This window comes from Pleuronectes platessa, chromosome 6 (assembly GCF_947347685.1).
Source record: "Pleuronectes platessa chromosome 6, fPlePla1.1, whole genome shotgun sequence".
In the NCBI taxonomy this organism is placed as follows: domain Eukaryota; kingdom Metazoa; phylum Chordata; class Actinopteri; order Pleuronectiformes; family Pleuronectidae; genus Pleuronectes; species Pleuronectes platessa.
This window is the reverse complement of record NC_070631.1, coordinates 14,529,464-14,547,970: the sequence shown is the minus strand read 5'-3', so window position 1 is coordinate 14,547,970 and position 18,507 is coordinate 14,529,464. Positions and strand designations below refer to the sequence as shown.

Here is an 18,507-nt window from a genome sequence, read left to right as displayed (position 1 = left end):
TGATTCAAATTGGGGGAAACGCCTGGTGCGAGGTGCTGCAAGGACACGAGCACGTTAAAACCATACAGCCATTTCATACAATGAACTTCATGTTGTGTGTTTAACACGGGTCCTGAGCTAACCGGTGTCAGCGGACTGATTGTATCCAGACATTACACTGCTCCTAGCTGGCATTCCCAAATCAATGCTAGTAACTGGCGCTAGCCGCTAACGTTAGGTCGTGGTAACCGGCAGCAGCAAGGGGCAAGCAAGTCTATCAGCTAACGAGCTAGCTGATGCTAATAGGCAAATTAGCCTAATGGCTAGCAGGAGACATTGCACGTTTAACAACCGTGCGCTAACAAAGTATCCCCCCTTTCATGTGTTTGTCATTTCTCCCTCTTTTGCTGGTGAACGTCAAAGGCAAAGACTGGTTAGAGCTCACAGCACTTACCTTGGAGGGCTTGATCTACAACATCTGTGGTGTGTTTGATGGGAGACTGCAGCAACAACAAACAATAGCAGCAGCAGCAGCAGCAGCAGCAATTAGCCAACGTCAGTTAGCCAAGTGTCGCTACTACAGTAGCGGAGCAGCTGCAGTGCCACCTGTATATCTGCTCTTATGGAGCCACACCGGAGCCGAGCACGTTTGATATAATGCTGTCATAAATGATGGACTTGAGAATAAAGAGGGAGTAATCGCCGGGATGCTCTGACTGGTATGTGTGTGTGTGTGTATGTGTGTGTGTTAGAGGCACTCAGCATGACAGCATCCTTCTTCGTCTTGGGGCGAGAACAGTTGGGGGGTACTCAAAGTTCAACCGGTAAAATATCGTCACCCACTGGTCAAAGCTGGGAACTTCCACCAAGAGGGAGACTCAGACACACGTACACGCACACACGCACACACACACGCACACACACACACACACACACACACAGAGGGTATTTCTGTGAAAACACCTGATCTACCTTCATCTTTAAAAGCCTGTGACACTGCCAGAGAATATCTGGACTGTCAGGGAGCCCAGGAAACTAGAGAGTCTGTATGTGGGTTCAAATCCTCTCTGGTTCTCATAAGTCTGGGTGAAAACTACTGCAAAGCAGATAAGGCAAGTTTTTTTGTATTGCACATTTCAACAAAATAGCAATTCAAATAGCTTTGCTTATAATGTAAAAGGCATCGCAACAAATTATAAAAGTAACATTAGTCAATAGACAAAAGAAGTATTAAAAAAGAAATCTAAAGAGTAAAATGCTGAATAAAATAAAGTAAGAGACAAATGTGTGAAAAGTAAGAAAGGAGTAATTTGATTTAAAGGGTTCAGTGTGTAGAGTTTAGTGACCAGAGTTTGGTGAAGTTGCATGGTGCAGCTGAATACCCCTTACCTCACCCTCTCCTTCCAGACATGGCAGAGAACCTGTGGTAGCTTCAGTTGTCATAAAAACTCAAAAGGTGTTTAATTTGTCCAGTCTGGGCTACTATAAAAACATGGCCACCTCTGTAGAGAGGACCCGCTGCAGATGTAAATACAAAGGGCTTATTATATCAAATAATTCTTGAAACAATTTCTGATAATTTTTTTTAGAATATAGGACAAAATTGTGAATGTGCCTTGTACGTTTGAAAGTTTTCTGCACAATTTAAGTTACCAACTACCATGAGGTTAGCCGCTGTTAGTGGCAAACAGCCAGGCATGTGCACAGACATTCTGGGGGGCAGGTGCTCAAACCCCCCAAAAAGGGCACCCGTCGCCAAAATTATTTATGAAATTTAAATAATACTAATAAATGAATATATAAGTTGATATTTTCAACTTATATATTCATTTATTATTATTATTTTTTTTGTTAAAAAACTAACTCAAATTATTAAATTGAATAAATAAATGAATAACAGGCAAAACAAGGCCAACTGACAGAGTTGAAGCATAAGCAGCATTACACTAATAATATACCAGAATATACCTCACCAGACTGTCATGTAGCTCAACTTAAGACCTACCATTCATTTAAATAATTACGAAACAAAACTAGTGAACTTGTCTAATTTGTAGAACAGTAAAACTGCCTTTAAATGATCTGCCTGCCTGTCTGTCTGTCCGAATCTCTCTCCCTCTCTCTCTCTCTTCATTAAACATGACAAACGTCAGTAAACAGCTGGACAAGGCATTGAAATCATCATCGGATTTCGTGAGTTTTTTGTTTTTTAGGAAACGTCTGACCAGTTGCGACGTAATGTTTTCAGCGGCGCTAATGTTGTGGTTAATTTATCACCAAACAACGTCGGAGGATTGCACAAACACCGTCATTACCTTACTAGCAGACGTTAATGGTCACAACTTCAGTTGTGCAACTGAGCATCATCAAGTGTTTTGGCTGTGTTCCACAAAAATAGCAGTTTTTTTATGTCAACTCTTTGATTGACATGGAGTCAGTGTGAACATCTCAGAGCTGCAGAGATAATTTCTTGGCGTTAGTGAGGACTCGAGCGGCAATATTTTGAAATATTGCAGTTTTCTGATCGTTTTTTTGAGAGACCTGTGAGCACACCATTGCAATAGTCGAGTCGGCTGAAGATAAATACATGAGTTTCCCTAAATCCTGCCGAGACATAAGTCCTTTAGTCCTCAATATGTTCACAAGGTGGTAATAAGATGACTCTGTGATTGTGTTAATGTGGCTGTTGAAGTCAAGGTCTGAGTCTAAGACTTTACACCAAGATTTCTGATTTCTAGTTTTTAACGTAACAGACTCAAGCTGAGCGCTGACTTTGAATCATTCTTCCCTGTCTCCAGAAACAAAACATAAGATAACCAATACGATTCAAGGCTAAATCATATATGATAACTACTACGCATTGAATAAACTATGAAAATAAATATGAATAATGGAAAGAAAATAACAAAGACAGATAAGAAAACCATAGCTTTACTATTTATTGCACTATGGGGGTAATGTAATAAGTCTTATGGCCAAATGTTTAAAAAAAAGGACAAGATGGTGAATATCCTAGACGTTTGAAGGTCTTCCACACCAGCTTGAGGATTGGTTACCAACCTCCAGCAGATATTAGCAACAGATGTATCATAAGTTGTGCATCCTAGAGTCATCGGTGTTTTGACCTTTTAATCACATGACACCCTCTACTGAGGTAGACCCACCATAGACTGATTAGATCTGAATGTGGGTGTGTTTCACTGATGTCTTCCTCCTGTCATTGGCTGCAGCGTTCTGCAGTATGTGATGGTTGTGTTATGGTCTGGCGCAGGACTTGTTCATGGATTTCCAGCTCTTTGAGAAACCTGATGGTGAATGTTGCAATAAAACCCTACAGCCAACCTCCACTGGTCTGACCATTGCTTCCCAGCATCGTCGTTCTGCAAGTTATATCAAGATATAAAATTCACATGAGTCAATATCAGTAACGATCACCATAAAGGTCACATTGTCATTTCTTGATGGAAAAGTGCCCTCCTCATGTTTGTATATGGTAATGTCTCCACCTCTCATGCTCTGCTGAGGAATTTAATGTTTCGGCTAACTGACTGAAAAAAACCTGATCTTAAAAGCTTTCACAGAGACAACAAGGAACTGATCTTCTTTTCGGAAATTCTGGAACAAAAGTCTCTATTTATTTTATATTATTGTGCTTTAATCTATCATTTATTCATTAAAAAAAATCGATTCTGCTATGGATCTACACGTTTGAAATAAACTCAACTAAGTAGATTAATTATGAGTTATATCTCCTCACTGTGCTTACACATTGCATAAACCTGAGATTGATATAAATTGGACTTTTGTTATATCGCTATTGGTGAAATTATAGTGTGGTTATTATTGTTACTGTTCCACAGCCCTAAAATATTATGTAGTGCAATACTCTGTACATTACTCAGGTGAATACAGTCTGTACTAACATTGCTGCACAGCCCTCGAAAACTTGTATATAATGTGTTTTACATTATGAAACATACAGCAAAAAAATCATTGAGTACAAAGCAAAACATGAAAAGAACAATATGACAAAATAGATCAAAATTCAAACAGTCGTGCGAAACGGCCCATGAACATACCATACCTGTAGTATCTCAGATCCATGGTTGAACATCACCTTTTCATGCTCCTCTCTGGATTGAGGAGGGATTTAGAGGTGCATGTTTAAAATTTATTTTTTAAATTCAAAGGTTTATGTTTGATCGATGTAGTGTTAGTCATGAGGCAACTAAGGCCCTCGCTCTTTGACTTTCTTGACTTTTGAGAGGCACACAGGGATCAAACGCTCTGATCGATTTGTGAGTTATTCCATTAAAGTAAACTACACTGAAAGAGAATTGCACTTCCGACACATTAAAATATATTTTGTTAAATTAAATGAAATTGTTTTAGTTTACTTCATTACTTTGACATGGTCTGTTCAATGCTTCAATTTGCTGTTGTATTTTGATGTTGCTGTTATTTACAGCAGTAACATCAACAATAACAATGTTCTGAGGAAGCCCGGTCAAGGGAGTTCTGTGTTTGTGGTGCGAAAAAACTCTAGGTGGTCATACGGCTGCTCATTGTAGTCTATAAGGAAGATGTCACTGGTTTATTACACAGATTTGACCACTAGATGGCGCAGCCCACAAAGGAAAGAAAAAACTCAGCATTGCAGTCTTGGAGAGACCCATGCTTTGTGAGCCACACTATCAATTTACAAGTCAGCCAGATTTACTCTGACAGAGGGTTGACTTTACGTGGAAACCATTTTAAATCATTTAAGTGTAAGAGAGATTTAGCCTGTACCCATTTGCTGCTAAATGAAATCTGCAGCAGCTGATAGAGGACTCCCCAGGTTCTGTAATATGTAATGAGCACTGCCTTTGTGTCAGTGATTTGTAATACATCTTCTTGGTGAAGGCTAAACAATGGAGGCAGGTTGAGACAGGGCTCCCACAAAGTGAATTGGTGTGGCACAGGCCCAGCTGGCAGTCCCCTGTGGTACAAAACCACCACGAATAGACTCGTTTATCTTGGCAACACCGAGCACAAAAAGAGAGCTCGCAATAGAACTTCTGGATTCTTTTACCCCGGGGACAGAAATGGCGCCCCAGAGCGCGGAGCTCATGTTTCTGCCTCTCTGTGACACTCGGATTACATCACACACACAAACAGAGAGGAGCAGTAACTGAGGAGGACACCATTTACTGCACATATCCCCCTTAATCTGCTTCAAGACTCTGAAGAAAGCTTTCAAACTTGATAGTAATCTTTATGAGCTACAGTGAGCAACCTGCAGAATTTAATTAGAAAATTCAAATGTTTTTCTTGGTTTATCTGTGAGATCTAGATATCGATTAAGGAACTCACATTTGATGATTAAAAGCAAAATACATAGTAAAATGTTCAACATGAAAATAAAAAATGACAAAACTTTTCAAACTATATTGTTTAATACATATTTCTTCCAACACTTACAGCAGCACAAGACCTTGTCAGATGCGACACATTGCACATACAGTACTTTTACCACTGCTCGAGGCAGAGCCATACTAGAGTTACAGTAGCTCAAGTAGAGGACCAAGAATCACAACAACTCACGAGAAGCTAAACAAAAGAATCTCTCACACGGTTACACAGACACAAACATAGGGACCAACACTAATCCGGAGCAAAAGCATAGTTTGCGGATGAGCCTGACTGAGGTCGGACTAGGGGATGTACTGTGACCTCTACACGCCACAGACCACAGACTTGGACCTTGGGTTTCAGCTGTGTTCTCTCAATCTTCTCTCCAGACAGGGAAGGCGACCTAGTGTGGCGTAAATGTGTGGGCGTTAGTCATGAGCGATGAACACAGAGAGGCCCAGGGAGGAAGACTCTGCTCAGATGGGGTGTCTGAAGTTCTGGCCAGCGAAACGGGCCTTGTCGCCAAGCTCCTCCTCAATCCTGAGTGAGAGAGATTCAAGTTTATTAACACGGTTGGACCTACAGCCTGTGACAAGCTGTAATACTGAGCAATGAACACACAAGTCAAACTTACCTGAGCAGCTGGTTGTACTTGGCCAAGCGCTCAGATCGGCAAGGTGCACCTGTCTTGATCTGGAGGAGACGATAATTGACATTAAAAACCAAATATGTGATTAAAAGTCTCTACGTTACTGAGACCAGGCTGATGAATAGATTCAAATTATGAATCAGTGGGGGTTTTACCTGTCCAGTGCAGAGACCAACCACCAGGTCGGCAATGAAGGTGTCCTCTGTCTCTCCTGAGCGATGGCTGACCATCACGCCCCAGCCGTTACTCTGGGCCATCTTGCAGCTGAAAAAATGAAAACCCACATACGTAAAGAAAACCTGTTAGGTTAGCTGAGGCTTTATTTACTCTCTTGAGATTTTGGCCACAAAGCATGAGGGCTCTGCTGTTGTGGACACTCACGCCTGCAGGGACTCTGTGACGGAGCCGATCTGGTTGACTTTGAGCAGCAGGCAGTTGCAGGCCTTCTCGGCCACACCCTTTGCGATGCGCTTGGGGTTGGTGACGGTGAGGTCATCGCCCACCACCTGGATACTGGTGCCTGCGGTGAATTTGGACCAGCCCTCCCAGTCATCCTGGTCGAAGGGGTCCTCGATGGACACAACTGTTGGGTAGGAGAAGAAAAAGGAAAGATATATGTTACACTAGTTCATAGCTCAAACACATTAGAATTGTTTCAAATAGACATGTTTGGTCCATGGTTAGTATTGGGACCTTAATAACTGAGATTTCTGGCCACCTGGGGGCAGCAGAAACAAGTTGTTAAATACTCTACAAGCAGCTGTGCCATGGCTTTTAAGAGCTTCTTTGCTGGAATTAGCTTCCTGCTATAGCTGCTAACAATGTTTGTTAGCTTGGTCAGAGTCCTTCATGATTTGCCCTTTTCCTGCCTTATTAAATGGACCTCTGCAAAATGTTGCATTTGGGGGAACAGAAACTTTTCCAGCTGTAAATAAGACACCATGTGTTAAAACCCACCAGGGTAATCTTTGACAAAGCTCATGTAGAGGTCAGCCAGTTTGTCAGAGGAAATGTAGCGGCTGGGGTCGTCAGGTGACTTGAAGTCCAGGTCATACTTTCCGCCCTTGAAGAATTCGGAGGCAGCCACATCCATGCCGATGACAATCTTGTCAGTGTAGCCGGCCTTGGCGATGGCGTCCTTCAGCAGGTCCAGGGCTGAAAGGAGAACAACACGCTACATTAGAAAAATGTGATCAATCAATCACGACTTTTTCACAAATGAGTCACCATTGACTTCTCTGCTCCACTGGGGCATTTGCCATATCAGCATCTTGGCCTGTCACTGGGGTCACAGTCAAAGCACTCGGTGCTGAGCTGAGGCCTTAATTTAGAAACCATATGTCAGGCAAATCGTGAGATGATGAGTAAAACACTTCCCTGGAAATGCCCTGCTTTCAAGACACTCAGTCTGGACAGGTCAAGGCACACAGCAACAATTCCATTTATGACCTCCTAAATGTTGCTTAAAATAAGTACTTTGTTCAGATGGATCTTTACTCTATCGGCTTGTAATGAAGAGTTTTTATGACTCTCTGAGTTTTCCACTCACCTTCCTTGTTCTCTAGGATGTTGGGGGCGAAGCCTCCCTCATCTCCTACGTTGGTGGCGTCCTGGCCGTACTTCTTCTTGATGACATTCTTCAGGTTGTGGTAGACCTCGGCACCGATTTGCATGGCCTCCTTGAAAGTGCTGGCTCCCACAGGCAGGATCATGAACTCCTGCATGGCGAGCTTGTTGCCAGCGTGGGAGCCGCCGTTGATGACGTTGAAAGCCTGACGGGAAGCAGACAGGAAACTCAGCTGAATATAATGGTATTAAAGAGTCTTTAAAAAGCCTCTGGTAACTGCACTATCATGCTCACAGGGACAGGGAGGATGACTTCAGGGTTGCCAGCCAGGTCAGCAATGTGGCGGTAGAGGGGGACGCCCTTCTCTGCTGCACCAGCCTTGCACACAGCCAGGGACACGCCCAGGATGGCGTTAGCACCAAACTTTGCTGAGGGAGGACAGACACAAATATTTCACTATACCGTGCGTTGTTACGTTTACGAAATATTATTATCTTCTAATATCTCTATATTATTTATATTAGGAGCTCATGATCTGGAAATAATAAAGTTCTGACTTTTCTGTTGCATGACAACACAATTTATGAACGGCTATTGGTGTCTATGTGGTATTTTGTGATGAAGACCATGATTTCATTAATGAAAGCAACCTATTTGAAAATCCGAATTTACCAACCCCCATGAATATGGGAAAAAATTGAAATTGAAAAATGAAGTGTCCAAATCAATACTTCAGTTCTACCTGCCAAACAGACACTGAGTAGTACGTTGGGATTTCTCACGCATATTGTTTCCAGAATACTGCATTGTGTGAAAATGTGCTATATATAAAGTTGAAATTTTTTTATGCAGAACATGGTGGATAAATGTATCCATCAGAATTAAGATGCAAATTTAAATATCCACCAAACAGCTCTGCTCACTTGACATGATTACACCTAATTGTCATGGATACATTTATGTTGAAAATTAGATATGTTTCATAGTCAAGTGTATATGTCAGTACACAGAATTGTTTACATTTCAGATCACTGAGCTCAAGTTTAAGGCAGCCTCTTACACTTGTTTTCTGTGCCGTCCATGTCCAGCATCAGCTGGTCGACCTTCTCCTGCTCCACAACACTCACGTTCTGGATTAGACACAATATCACATGTTACACTGTACATGCAGATATGAAAAAAGACTTAACACTTTTAGTTTCAGCTCGTTAGTTCAGAGGAACACACAATAATGTTAGGATAATCACAGCATCTCAGAATTATTAAAGAACCACTGAAGCCCTGCTGTTAATACAACCGTTAATTTCCAAGATTACAAAACCAGGTCAGTGTAAAATACTCAACAAACAGCTCAACCTGTCAGTTTGATGCCACGTCTTAACACTTGTTCCGCAACTGCACAGTTAGTCATTGGGAGACGGTCCCCGCTGCTGTTGCCAGAGCTACATATATTTTTTGCAGTGTTCCTACTGATATTAAAAATGTTATGATAATATTAATCAAACAATTAATGGGCTCACCTTGCTAACCAGTGCAGGTGCAATAGTTTTATTGATATGATCAACAGCTTTTGAGACACCTGCAAGGGACAAGCAGACGGTGACTGATGCAGACAGAAGAACACCATGCAGCCACAGACGACACAGATGACCAAAGAGCAACCATCCCATCTTAGGAGGGTGTAATGTGGAAAAAATATAAAATAATATATATTTTTTCTTTTAGATCGGTGAACATCTGTGAATGCCTGCCAGGGTTAGTTTTCCAGAGGCAAACTCCATTCTCCATGCTGCTGATATGTCAAAGCGTCATCATGTGACTCCCCACTTTATTTACCTGGTTACACAAGGCAGGGGCCAAGAATTCATTTATATATTTAACTGCTCTTTTGACTCCTAACAGAGGAAAGAGAGACGGACGAGGTAGAAATCAGGAAGTAGGAGATGACGACAGACGGGGGAATGTATAATAGTGTTGAAAGGACATTAAACATGAGAAGGGAATAAGGTTGGAAAGATTTAAAGGGGGAAATGAAGACGGATGCTTTACCTTTGCCCATGTAGCGAGTTTTGTCATTGTCACGGAGCTCCAGAGCCTCATAGATGCCAGTGGAAGCACCGCTGGGCACTGCCGCTCTGAAAAGACCTTGAAGACACAGAGAGGGCATTTATGAATTTGTCAATTCATAAAGTGCTGGGTCGTGTCCAGGATAGACGGCAAAGTACCCACTGCAGTTCGAAAAATGTTTCCATTTGATTTTATTATATGAGCCAATACCATTAAAGCTAACCACCTATGATAACTATATATATTCATATAACAAATTCTGCAAACACAAACGTGTTCTTTGGGACATTTAGCACACGACGGACTTCTTCATATTCAAGGAGCATCAACAAGTAAAATGCCCTCTGTGTTCAGCTTATGAGAAATGCAGAATGTGTGGTGAAAGTTGCACTGGCTGTTATGTAACAGGGGAAGGACGGGCTGCCAACTGAGCATGTGCGATGCTTGTGTTGGAGGATGCCAAGCGGCCAGGCCCGTAACACTGAAAGGGCCTCCATTTTGGATTCACCCAAGTCAGGAGGAATTGAGGGGATGAGCAAAAATCCATTGGGTCTGCTCGGTGGACCGGCAGGGACGGTGCAAGTCTGAGGGGATTTAGGACAGAGCTGCTGGTTAAACCTGGAGCTCAGGATTAACACATCATCTGCATCAGGAAATGCAGCTGTAGGAGGAGGGGCTGCTGGGAGCAATCAATCAGGCTATAAACTGACATTTTATATTTTGTTTATGAATTTAAAACAACCAAAAGACTCACTAATAAAAGCCGTTGGAAATTGCATCATTACAGCAACAAGCATAGGAGGCTTTCTACTATCCCTGTGCCAAGCCGGTTACATAACTAAGCAGAAGCCATTACAGTTCCTGTGGCAGACGTGCTCACGGCTGCAGCACACTCGCTTCAGTCTGCGCCGCTGCTGCTGCTGATGATGATGATGCCAAAACAAGCCTGGGGGACTTAAAAGGGAATCTTGTCAGAAAAAAAAAAAAAGGGGTAAAGGTTCCATTTACAGTAAACTGGAGCACCTCACACCCATCCAACACTGGGCCTGCAGAGTACAGCCAGTGCATTCGAGGCAATGGAGCCTGTCCCTCTTACTTCCATGTCAATGCTCATTCAGGTTTCTTCATTAACATTCTCCGGACACTGCACTGGGTTGAGCTGTTCCTTTGTTTTAGCTCTCGGAACAGACACGGCTCGCCAGACATTTCGACCACAACCCGGCCATTAGCTAATTGAATAAACTTGATACGTGCTAAAAAACAGGACGCCGCTTTGTGTTCGAAGATTATGTAATCTACAGTTAGATAAGGAAAACACACTTAAGGTTTAATTAACTGACACCTCTTACTTTCTCAACTCAACTCACTGGTTTCCTCGATGCACAAACTGTATGAGCAACATGTGCTTTCACACAGGAACCATTACAGTAGCAAAATGCTGTAGAGGCAGTCTGATATTACAGGAGCTATTTTTTGACTCATTCACCATCTGATCTCATCCATTCTGGGCACTGGGCAGGCGACAGGGAAGCCACACTGGCTTTACCACCCTGATATACTACTTATCTAGTTCTCACATTCAAATTTGTTATAAATAATGAATATAACTGCTGGTTTTAGGCCAAGTTATGATTTGAGGACTTGTAGATGTTGTACATAGAGTTAAGTATGATTTGTAACTAAGGTCGTATCTAGCAGGCTAGCTAGTGGAGCCAGCCTCGGCCACAGTATATAAAAGGGGTATATATTAGCCATACAGTACCTTTCTTGGTGTACAGGTCGACCTCCACTGTGGGGTTGCCACGGGAGTCAAAAATCTCACGAGCGTGGATCTTCAGGATAGACATGGTTCTGGATCTGCAGAGGAAACGACAGGAAACAGAGGTCGGTACAGTTCTGTTCTGTTCCACAAGCCGAGGACACAGACGCTGGTTACCTTGCACTGTCACTTACTGAATGTGAGTCACAGCAGTGAGTGGGCAGAATTTTGAAATGCTCAATGACAAGCTTGAGACAAAATGTGATCTAATTTGCAGTCAGAGTTTGGAGACACTGAGCCAAGCTATGAACCCGCTCATGGATCCTCTGATTCAACATATATCTTGGCCGTGCACACTCCCCGTAGCCGGTGACGTGAGCTGGGGAGGATTGCAGAGATATTAAGTCACATAGAGGCGGGGCTTATGCAGCATGAAGCAAATCTCTGCAAGTTCCAACCGTTGACTTAGTGTATCAGATTACAAAACAGCATTGCAAAATACTTGCAAAACACAGTCAAACAGTGAGGTAGGAAGACTTGATAGCAAGGATGAAAAAGATAAGATAAACGAGTGGCTCGGCAGTAAATGTTCTTTTTGTGCACGCATCAGTGTGTTCTTACGAATAACAGGACTAAGTGGTGTTCAAATATCCCCAAGCCTTCGTTATCTCTGCAAAATTCCAGCGCTGGAGGTCAGAGAAGCTTTTGAAGCCAGACTGTCGGCCCCTGACGCCTGCAGTGCTATTGATTTTCATTTGTTGTATCTAACTTGCCCTGAATCACCCGAACTAACGTGTGCATCAACCCACAGTGGACATGCATGACTGAACTTTGAGAACAACCTCTGCAGCTGAGCTACAGCGCAACTACAGTGGAAACAATGGAAAAATCCACTGTCCTGAAAAGTGGAAACTTTCCACCGCCTGCAGCCGAGAGGTAAAATCACTAAAGCACTTAGGCTAAATGGAAATGTTTTAACAGCCTACTCAGATTTGGTTTTGAAGGGCAGTACTTCTTTTATTCTGAACATAATTTGACCTTGGCACAGAGTCTTAGTTGATAGATAGTTCAGGCTTTGGACTAATGGCAGCAGCTGCACACACCACAAACACATTATGTCTACTCCTATTCCATTTCAAGATGTTTGCTGCCAGATTATTGCTACAACTAGAAAGCAAGGATGTAACATGGTGGCACAAAATGGCAGCCACTGATAAATAAATAATTCCAGGTCGATACTTGATATGTTTTGCATGCAAACTAGGATTAGGCTGCATAAGGGTAAACCATCAAATCATTATTGCATATTAATTACGATTTAATCAACTTCATGGAAACTGCATGGATCCTCTGTAGCTGTGTTGAGCAGAGACGTGACTATAAAACCATCAGTGGAAGAGAAACACAGACGACCGTGTAATGTCTCCTCATGCAGTAGTTTTCCTCTGTCGGTCGGACACCCCCCCCTCTTCATGTCTGCTGCAAGCAACTGGTAGATCAGATTGAAGCAGCACGAGAGGAGGCTGAGAAATCCCGACACCACCAACACCACCATCCTTCTTATCACTTCATCATCCTTATTATCACTGCATCATCCTTCTTATCATCATCATCATCATCCTTCTTATCAACCTCATTATCCTGTAAGGCCTAATGATGGCTCTTTAAGAGATGGAAACGACTATCTGCTAGAAAGTTGGGCTGCAACTTGACGCCCCCTTTCTCACACTCACACACACACACACACACACACACTGCAGCAGTAGCAGCAGCAGCATCTCTAAATGGAGTGACATCTCGCCAGCTGACGTTTAAAAATAGACGGAGGGCTACGATCTACACACTCACACGCCCATTAACTGAGAATCAGATAAAAACGCAGGAAACGAACAGAGTTAATGATCAGCTGACACGAGGACACTTTGACGTGAAAGTCGAGCATGAAGAAGAACACCATGTTCACATTTACACAACACGAGCATTTCCCCGAGCGACAACACAAACTCCCTGAGGTCAAACACCAGAAGCTCGTCAGCCTGGAGCTGCTCGCTGTTAGCGGTCGGTGGATAACAGGTATAATGGAGGAGCAGGAGTTTTACCTTCAGGCCTTCACTGTGTGCAAGGTCGGTGCTGCGTGTGTCTGTCGTGCGGACGGGCAGAGAAGGCGCTAGTGACGCTCCGGCGCGGTTGATAAGTGGACGGAAACCCGGAAGCAGCTGTTGCGACGGAGCGACACCATTGGCTGAGCGCTGACTCGCGCGGGTGGGGTAGGCGTACGAGACGGGGAGAGGCGCACGTTCACGAGACGAGGATGAAGGGGATGCGGGTTTTTGGCGTCTCATCACTTGTGATAAAGAGTGTGTGAGAGTGTGTGTATGTGTGTGTGTGTGTGTGTTCGTGTGGCTGTGAAGGGAGGGGTCGTTGTATTATATTTTAATTCGAAGCGGATTGTGGGTAACGTAGTTTTTATTTATTTTATATATTTATTTTGGGGGCGGGGGGGCATCATGCGGAGAGATGACGCAGGAATGAGTACGTGCAGTGCAGCAGGCAGAGCCAATGCGGTGTCTGGTCACATGACGATTGTCGCTCACGTTTTCCCTTCGTGAATTTCCCCACGTACTAGACGATGGAGACGTGCTTGCTTTTCATTTTCAGATCAAACCCACAGGAAGTGTTCGAGCGATGAGTTTCAAACCAAAAGATGGCCGCAGGAAAGGCTGGTGGAAAAGAAGGAGGAAGAGTACAAGTTGCTTCAACAGCTTCTCAAGGAAAAAAAAAAAGTACTGCAAGTTTGAGGTGGTTTCCTTTTATTTTACTGTATACCCCTTCTCCATTACATTAGAGGAAAGTAATTCAGTTTTTACTCCACTACATGTATCTTAAAAGCATCAGTTACTAGTTACTTTTGTGGAATAACTGTAAAACATAAGAGGATCTAAGAGGATCCTATGTTTTAAATGTGTAAAGTAGATTTTTGAACAAATGTAGTGTTAACAAAAAAGAAGAGCTAGAAATAGAGAAAATATAAGTTGTTTCTGTAGCTTTTAAATGACACTTGAATATCTAATCTAATCATGTACTTCCAGTTTGAGTGGTTTCCTTTCATTCTACTTGACACCTTTACTCCATTTCATGATGGAAGTAAGTAACGTAGTTTTACTCCACTACATTTATCTAACAGCATTTGTAAATAACTGTGTAAGTCGATTTTTTTAACAAAGGTATTATTAGTATTAAAGTAGAGTAATTTATCAACCTGTTGATAAAATATGATGCACCATTATTAATTCATTCACACAACAGCAGGAAGAAAAGGAAGCTAGAATTGGCCCCACCCTGACTTACTACAACACTGAACTACAGCTTATATAGACCAATAATTATCATACTATGATTTAATACATTGATAAGAGGTACGCTGCATAGTGTGTGCTTTTACTTTTGAAATTTTAAGCTCATTTTGTTGCATACATGTGTTTATTCTTTTAAAAAATATAAAAATTTAGGAGCAATACTGGGTCAACTTTGACCAGTACCCATGGGTAGAACACCACTGTGCCAATAATCATCCGGTGTATGGAACAGAGTGAGACTTTGTGTTAAAATCCAGGCTTGCAGCAGTTATACATCAGACATTGCAGTGATGAATCCAACCATGAGAAAAAAGGGGGTTTCCCCAGACGTCTGACTTCTCATCCTTCCCACGACAGCAGTTTCATGCAGCTGCGCAGTGCAGTGCAGCATCCAGGCTGCTGAAGTGTGATGGACGCCTGCTGCAGTGACCTTGAGACAGTCAGTGTTACATCCTACTGCGCCATCTGCTGTCCAAATGCACTCAGTAAAAAACCAACACACACACCATCAAGGGCCTTGAGCTGACATTTCTAAATAAGGGTCGAGTTCATGATAACAGTTTGTATCGATCGCTTAAACACTTTGTCCTCTCTGACATCATGAGAAGTCGGAAATGACATGCTCTGTTTGCAAAGTTCTCAAACTCTCACAAAACATTAAACTCATCCAATGAAAGTAAATATTTCCCACAAACATCATAACTTGCGGTCAATCGAATAAATTATTTTAAATCAATCACTGCACAGTAAAAAAAACTAAAACAATATAAAGGTATTGAAGCAAGCAAGCCAACATGAATTGTATTATTTTCTCCCCTCAAAATTTTAGTAGGCATAACCCTGTTGAACTCTGCACCAGCTAACTTTACACTTTACGATGCTCTGTTGATGTGCAGTAAAAACAAGATATTTTCAAAGGAAGTTTCACTCATTTGAATGGGCAGGTCTATGTTTGTCTTTAAAATGTACAACCTATGGTAACTAAGTATAAAACATTTACACTTTCAATATGGTCCCGCTTTTGTTCTTATAAAACTAATATGAAGAATTAAACCAAAAATCTGAAATACACAGACTACTAAAATGGCACTCAATAGAGTACATACCTCCGCCAAGGCCCAACATTTACCTTGTGAAAGCACATTTAAGTTCACCAGAGACAGTTTATGATTTGGATCTGCACCAAACTAATTATTCTTTGAAAAATTTACGAAAATGTTTAAAAGCACAAGAAAGAGCAACTACGGTTCTGATATGGGCTCCTTCCTGACCAATACCACATCCTTCCAGTTCCCTGGTAATCAGTCCTCCTAACTAACAGACAAATAAACACAGACAAATGTTTAATTTCCTTTGGCGAAGGTAAAACTATATTGCTCTGTATCAGAACAACGTTTTAAACTGAGAAAGGAGTAAAACTGTTAAAACAAATACCATGAAAAACAATTAAAATTACAGTAAAGAACCCAAATTAAATGTATGGATGAAAATACACAATGATATACCAAAAAAAAAAGTCTCTTTGCTCCATCTGTGCAAAGAGCAACACTGAGGTGGGTAAAGACTGAAAGATTGCTGTTTGGAGATGTGTGCAAAGGAGCCTCTCACAGGTGCATTACACACTCTTTGTTATGCAAGACATTTCTAGCAACTGTGAGTTGACATTTTCCTTTTGTTTAGCTAAGTTAAACCAATAGAAATGAAATTTATGTGAGATCTGTGTTAACTGTTTGAGAAAGGATCTGAAAAAGGGTGTGAGCCCAATGAAAAAGTTTATGTTAGCGAAGACTTCTGCTAAGTGTGGTGAGGAAGATAAAAGGGATCTCAGATTCATCAAGTGGGTCTGACCATCGAGAATAATATAAAACGAATAAATATTGTGTAAGCTGATCACATTCTTTGCATATTTGATCAGATGGAAAGTCAAGTAGAAAAGAATAAATTGCACTAGAGTAAATATACTTTCTTCAACCAATAACTACAGACCAGACGGAAATGTAATGAATTATGTTTGAGTTCAGTCTTTCGTCCAGGCCATTTATATGCAGCTTATCTTTGCTAACCACAGAGCCTGGAAACAGTTGGCCTGTGTCTGGTAAATGTCTGTCACCTGTGTGACAGGTTGTCTCTGGCCCTACTCCTGACAACTACCTGTGAAACGGTTGGAGGCAGCTGCACTGGAACTCTGTTCATAAAATGCTGGTGAAGGCAGCAGCCAAGGAGGAGTGATAAAGGAGAGTTGTAGCATGTTGCTGTCAACCAGTTTAAAATATTTTCCCAGAGCCAAAGCTTCCCTAGATGTTGCATTACAATGTGAGGCAGCATGGATGGCAGTGGTGTGAGTGACCTTTACCCAACTGCGTGGTTTCTAAGGAATTAGCCAAACTTTGTTTTAGTAAGTCCTCCTCAAACTGTTCAACAATCTACTTTCACTTTTCTATTGTTTGTGTGCAGGGTTTTTCATATTCAGTCTGTGGTGCAGAGAGTTTGTTTTCATCCTACCTGGTTTATCTGCTGTGAAGATTTTATAGTGAATGTTTTTAATAAAATGAAACTGAATTAGCTTTATTAATGTTTTTGTGTGTGGCCTACATATCAGTCTGAACGATTGACCTAGCTCCTGATGTTTTTGTCCTGATGTCTGTTTGTTTGTTGGATTACGGAGAACCTCCCTAACTGATCTGATGGAGGACTGCCGTATGGGAAGAGAAAGAAGTCATTTGATTTTGGAGGGTGGTTGATTAAGGGAAAAGATCCAGGCAGGGGTAAGATCAGATAAAATAAGATAACCTCCCCGTTCGTGGTAAAATCCATAGACTGTTTTAATCCCACCTCCTCCATGTTATAGGATGAGAAATGGACCAAACTAAAAACTCTGAGTACAGTAAAGTTCTCTATAACGTGATTTCTGTCATTTTTTGTCTTAATTAGTCATTTGACAATATCAAAACAAGCTGAAACATTACGATTGACAGTTGAGACTGACTTGTTATTGGTCGGGTGCGTGCACAGACAGGACGTCGCTATCGCGGCTCCATCGCTGGATTCCGTCAAACCTCATTAACTCTAGCTCTTTAACTGGTAGGCTCCTGCAGCCTTTATCCTAAAGACATTCTTTAAAAATTGGAATAAGTGACCTTCAGTCTAATGGATACTAATCTGACTCAAAAAAATGCAAGAAACCACAAAGAGGACAAATCAAGGAATGATGTTGTCCTACCAAGAAGTCTAACTTCATAAGCTTCAAAGTGACAGAATACAGCCTTTTTATTGTATTGCATGAATTTACTAATAATTCAATTACTACAATAAATTTCATTTGTTGTTCCTCTTTGCAGGCACCATCACAGGACACTGTACATCCAACCTGCAGGTGAATCATAAACGTCCAGCTCACCCTATGTGGTCTTTAAATGACTAGGCTTGCTCTTGGCTGGCACAGTTACATCATTAAGTTTCCAAAGACCATAACAACTATTATCGTCCTCAAGGCAAAGATAAACCTGGTGATTTACTGAAGGAGAAGACAGCATCGCATCATTTGGCAGTGACGCTGTACGCTGTAGTTAAACGCCGAGGGGAATCAAACCCTCGGCTCTTTAATGATGCCGTATTTTCTGTAAGTGTGGAAAACACCGTTCTGTCACTTCACTCAAAGAGATAAGCTCTGTTCTCTGCACATGCATTTGTTTGAAAGTATTTTTATCAGCCTTCAGGCCAAACACAAAAACAACTG

The 18,507-nt window shown here is 41.8% G+C and overlaps 2 protein-coding genes and 1 long non-coding RNA gene across 5 annotated transcripts in view; 1 reads left to right on the top strand and 2 right to left on the bottom strand.

The window, feature by feature from the left end:
* rerea (arginine-glutamic acid dipeptide (RE) repeats a) overlaps positions 1–738 on the bottom strand; it is a 123,241-nt gene extending 122,503 nt beyond the window's left edge. For both annotated transcript variants that reach the window (XM_053424549.1, XM_053424550.1), the window contains exon 1: positions 434–738. The gene's annotated coding sequence lies outside the window, so the exon portion shown is untranslated. The remainder of the gene's footprint in view (positions 1–433) is intronic.
* A 4,660-nt stretch (positions 739–5,398) lies between these two features.
* On the bottom strand, positions 5,399–13,666 carry eno1a (enolase 1a, (alpha)). 2 transcript variants are annotated; one of them, XM_053424020.1, is made up of 13 exons: positions 13,515–13,605; positions 11,610–11,794; positions 11,419–11,513; positions 9,639–9,734; positions 9,110–9,168; positions 8,650–8,719; positions 7,884–8,017; positions 7,572–7,794; positions 6,980–7,177; positions 6,404–6,605; positions 6,178–6,286; positions 6,008–6,066; positions 5,399–5,913 (listed from the first exon to the last, which is right to left on the bottom strand). In XM_053424020.1, exons 3-13 carry the CDS (start codon positions 11,501–11,503, stop codon positions 5,850–5,852), a joined length of 1,299 nt encoding a protein of 432 aa, XP_053279995.1. In that variant the 5' UTR covers positions 11,504–11,513; positions 11,610–11,794; positions 13,515–13,605; the 3' UTR covers positions 5,399–5,849. The 2 variants fall into 2 exon arrangements, with proteins under 2 accessions (XP_053279995.1, XP_053279994.1); XM_053424019.1 differs by lacking the exon at positions 11,610–11,794 and having other exon boundaries at positions 13,515–13,666.
* On the top strand, positions 11,913–18,084 carry LOC128441899 (uncharacterized). The gene is made up of 3 exons (XR_008338773.1): positions 11,913–12,107; positions 12,227–12,351; positions 14,074–18,084. It is a non-coding gene; the product is annotated as an uncharacterized LOC128441899 (long non-coding RNA).
* The last annotated feature ends 423 nt before the right edge of the window (positions 18,085–18,507 follow it).

Bases quoted from the DNA above. Each gene is read 5' to 3' on its own strand.
- eno1a (XM_053424019.1), bottom strand. From the start codon at position 11,503: ATGTCTATCCTGAAGATCCACGCTCGTGAGATTTTTGACTCCCGTGGC. The intron at 6,606-6,979 runs GTGGGTTTTAAC...CCTACCCAACAG, and splicing joins CTTTGTCAAAGATTACCCTG to TTGTGTCCATCGAGGACCCC. The intron at 6,287-6,403 runs GTGAGTGTCCAC...TCATTTTTTCAG, and splicing joins GTCACAGAGTCCCTGCAGGC to CTGCAAGATGGCCCAGAGTA.